Here is a 4546-nt window from a genome sequence, read left to right on the forward strand (position 1 = left end):
CTGCCATACTTGCTAGTCTTTCTGCACATCAGGATGGTTCATTCTTGCACCTTTAGTAAGGTGTCTTTAAAGTACAACCAGCTCTCCTGGACTCCTTTCCCTTTCAGACCGGCTTCCCAGAGGATCCTGTCCATCAGTTCCCTGAGTGAGTCAGAGTCTGCATTTGTAACGTCTGGGGTCCATACTCTGCTGCTCTCTTTTCTTCCTTTTCTCAGGATCCTGATCTCTGTCATCTCATGGTTGCTGCTGCCCAAGTTGCCATCCACTTCTGTGTTTCCCACCAATTCTTCCCTGTTTGTGAGCAGCAGGTTAAGAAGAGCATGGCCCCTAGATGGTCTCTCCAACAGTTGCTCCGGGAAGTTGTCCCCAACCTTCTCCAAAAACTCCCTGAATTGCTGGTGTACTGCTGTATTGCCCTCCCAGCAGATGCCAGGGGGACTGATGTCCCCCATGAGGACCAGGGCCTGTGGCTGGGAAACTTCCACTAGCTGTTTGAAAAAAGCCTCATCCACCTGATCTTCCTCGTCTGGCGGTTTTTAGCAGACACCCATGGCATCACCCTTGTTGCCCTTCCCTCTGATCCTAACCCAGAGACTTTCAACAGACCTATCTGCAGTGTCATACTGGAGCTCTGAGCAACTATACAGCTCTTTTACAAAAGCACAACTCTTCCCCCTTTTCTCCCCTCCTGTCCTCCCTGAACAATTTATATCCATCCATGACAGTGCTCCAGTCACACAAGTTCTTACCAAGTCTCTGTTATTCCAATAACATCATCATTCTGTGACTGTGAGGACTTTCAAATTCTTTCTGCTCGTTTCCCAGGCTCTGCACATTCATATACAGCCCTCTGAGGTAACTAACTGATTGCACTACTTTCTCAGCAAGAATGAGAAAGCCTCTTGTTGCCCACTTCTGAGCCTCCTTCTCCCATCTCAGACTACTCCCATATCTTGGCTGAAGCATGCTGTAGCCATTTCCCCTTACTCCCACAGAAAACTATCTTCATCATTGTTTCTCCCATCATTGTCCCTCCCTCCCCCAGAAACTACACTTAGTCCTGCCGCTATCACCAACCACACCCAGTTGCCAGCACTTTCTTGCATTCCTACTTTTAAAGCAGCTGGAGGAGAGGGAGTTAACAGTGCTGCACACATACAAATTATAACCAGCCCTCTTGGTTCGATGTCCAGCTTCTCCACTGCTCTTAGTGTTTTTACATCCAGTCTCTTCTATCCCTGAGTCTTGGGGTACTGTGGCTTCATGAAATGTTGATATAAGTTTTGTGTATGAATCTAATTTTAGAGATGAGGAAATTGAGGCACAAAGTAGTGAAAGGATTTGCCCAGGGTTGCAGTGGATATACCTACTCTGTAGTGGTAACATGTCCCAGAAAGGACTCTCCTGAACGTTCGTTCCCCTGCCACCTACATATCCCAAGCACTGATGCAGCAGTAAAGCTGCTCTGGTACCCCACAGTGGCCACTCCAGCAACTGGGGACTGAGATCTCAAGGAGGACAGACCCAGAGTAGCATTCTTAGTTACAAGCACGTTAATAGGAGTGGATGGAAAGGATGTGCTCTAGAGCTCAGTTTAGATATATTTAGTGAGTCTGTGGCATTGGCAGGAATTGAACCCAGGAGCCCACACTTTCAACCCCCTGTTCTCAAGGCCAGACTGTGTTCCTGCCCATGTGTTTCCTGTAGCACTTCTGTTTAATTATGGCAGGAAAGGAATTTACAGTAAGCCGTGAATATGATTGTAAGGACAGATGAAAGTAAAGCACTTTCCCCTGAGTATTGCTGCCTGCTTTCTTTATAGGGCACCTGCAAAAGCTCTTCATCTTCTGATGGTTCAGTTGCTGTTAAAGAAAATGGCTGTGGTGATCCCTCAGCAGCCCCATTGCCTCCGCACCCTGTCAAGAAGCAAGTGTGGGACTTCGTGCACATCCTTCTCATGGAGAGTTTTCTCAGCATCCCAGCAAACAAACAGGGGCACCCATTTGAGCTGTTTCTTGAGGTCTCTGTATAGCTGTAAAATCCAGGCATAGCTGCTCTGCTGTGCAGTGGGGTCAGGAGGTGTGGGGAAGGGCCAGGAGACATCCTGCTGCTAACCTAGTACATAGAGGACTAAAGAGGAGGTTGCAGCCCACATTTTCTGCAATGCCCCTTATGCTGCTAAAGGGTTATATCCAGTGGTCCCTCCATGTAAGATACCAGAAGATCAGGAGGGCCTGAGGTATTGATTTACCCCAAACATTTCAGTTCATGCCTTATAGGGGCTATAGGGCATCTCCCAGGTATGTTATTCAGATGAACCAGCTAGACTAGAAATCCTAGGTGCCCTGTGCGGAGGAAGCTCCTTGTGTGCTTATTCTGTATGTGTGTAATCAAGAGCAAGATGCCATCCATAGGCAACAGTGATGATAACTTGTCAAAGAAATGCCTAATCCTGGAGTGAGTTTTTTCACTTTGCAATGTATGCAGGCCATTCTTTAGATGCCATAAGAACTCAGAGTGGATTTTCCTGTGTGCTGATTAGTACTTAAGAAATAATTTCACTTTAATGTACATCTAAAAAAAGTGAAAAATGTTTTTAACACATATAGATGCCACCTGCAGCGGACAGTTCTGGACCCAGTGTTCAAAGATTCCAAAGCAAGACTGTTTAGATAAGCCCATTATAAAAATGAAGGCAATTGCAAGTTTAGAATCTGACTTCAAGTTTTGGAGTCCACACCAAAGTCCTGGTGTATCTATATTTGGTTCAGATGTACTTCTGTTTTTAAGACAAGTAGAAAAGGGCAAAATAAATTTGATTGTCATCCATCTTACATGGGTCAGATCAACTCATGAGAGGTCAAGGCTCTCACATAGTAGCTTGGCTTTAATTAAGAAATCATAAATGAGGAAGTTTTTCTGGCCTATCTGAATCTCCTGAACCTGCTGAAGGATCTGGAGAACAGTTTTTTCTTGGGAGCTATCTGAGAGTCTTTCTTCTGCTCCCATGAATCCTGCATTTGATCACTGGAAGGGCAGTCTTCTCTTGAGGCTGTCTTACCAATTTGATCTCAGGATAAGGTCACAAACAGAAATGCCTAGAGCCTCATCAGAACAACCAAAGAGGTCTGTTTTTTTTAAGGTTAAGGTTGGCATGAGCATGGACTGAAGAAAACACTTGTTTTTTGTCATCTTGCTTATTTTTCTGCTGTACTCATGTTTAATTCACTGTGATTCTGCAGGCTTCTTCAGAAAACTTCACCAGCGAGCAGAAGAGACATTTCCAGACAAAGGTCTTACTGTCTGCTATGGATATCTTCCACATTATCGGCCAGGAAGCTGGGAAAACAAGACCAAGAGGTGAGCAGTGCAGATCAGACCACAGACCAGTTAATATTTAGGATGGGATATACCATTGTCTCTAGGTGAGGGATTTAGAAACACTAGGTGAAACATCAGCCTAATGTTTTAGCACAGGGGGCGGCAATCCCTGGCATGTGAGGGCATTTTGCTCGGCACGCCACTGCCAGTCACAGAGCCTGGACTGCTCCTGACAGGTGGCTGGGAGGCTGCAAGTCCTGCTGCAAGCAGCCTGGGCTCTGGCTGGCAGCAGCTACCCAGAGCCTGGGCCAGCTTCAGCTGGGAGGCTGCAAATAGCTGCGTGAGGCTCAAGCCCCAGCATCAGTTCTGTACTGCTGGCAGGTGCATGGCTGCCTCAGAGTGGATGGCAGGGGAGAGGCCTGAGGCAGCGCAACCCTTGCCCCTTCCCCACCATCCCTGCATACCCACTGGCGGTTCAGAGCTGAGGCTAGGGCTGCAGAGCAGGGACAGTGCCAGACTCTTCCCAGTGGGGAGGCTGGGCTTGCTTGGGCTGAGAGGCTCCACCCCTCCCAGCACCACTGTCGCTGCATGCCCACCCCATGCAGTCGAGCTCACCCTGCTTCTGCCCACTCCAAGCCCAGCCCTGGTCCAGCCCCTAAACTGGAAAGAGGCTGGAGCTGCCTCTGCGAGGAGCACTACATCTTTGCGGGCTCAGCTGGCACTGGGAGGGGTGGCTACAGGGTGGGGACAAGGTGAATTTTAGGGTTGCTATAGCCCCCCCATAAGCCATCCCCTAGCACCACCACTAGGCAGGGAGCAGCAGCATCACCCTGGCTCCTCGTGGATGTGCATGGATGGCCAGGGCTGCATTGGAGCCGCTTGACTGAGGAGAGCCTGAGGTGTGAGAGCAGCAGGGCCCAGATTGCACAGTCCGCACTCCCCTCCACTCCCAGCCTGTTCGCTGCCTCCTTTCCACTGCAGCATGGCTGCAGCCCCAGGCCAGGTCGCCCTGCCCCAGGCAGGAGGCAGCTGGCTGATGGGCCAACTCTGGGGGCTGCAGCTAGGGGGCCGGCTCCACAGGGCAGCACAAGGGCTGCAGTGGGCCCAGAGCATTGCTGAGTCAGTCTTTGTTCTGTGGCCTAGCAGTCTGGCCGCGCGTGTGTGTGTGCATCTGTCTGCCTGTCTGGTTGTGGGGCAGGGTGCAGGTGTGTGGGGTTTGTAGGGT

The 4546-nt window shown here is 49.6% G+C and overlaps 1 protein-coding gene across 1 annotated transcript in view; it reads left to right on the forward strand.

Moving 5' to 3' along the window:
* Positions 1–4546, forward strand: part of WDFY4 (WDFY family member 4) — a 376632-nt gene that overhangs the window by 151711 nt on the left and 220375 nt on the right. Inside the window, exons 33-34 of the mRNA XM_019502557.1 lie at positions 1823–2020; positions 3243–3360. Of these exons, the coding sequence (XP_019358102.1) occupies positions 1823–2020; positions 3243–3360 (316 nt within the window). The remainder of the gene's footprint in view (positions 1–1822; positions 2021–3242; positions 3361–4546) is intronic.

This window comes from Gavialis gangeticus, unplaced genomic scaffold (genome assembly GCF_001723915.1).
Source record: "Gavialis gangeticus isolate Ggan-Ray unplaced genomic scaffold, GavGan_comp1, whole genome shotgun sequence".
Taxonomy (NCBI): Eukaryota; Metazoa; Chordata; order Crocodylia; family Gavialidae; genus Gavialis; species Gavialis gangeticus.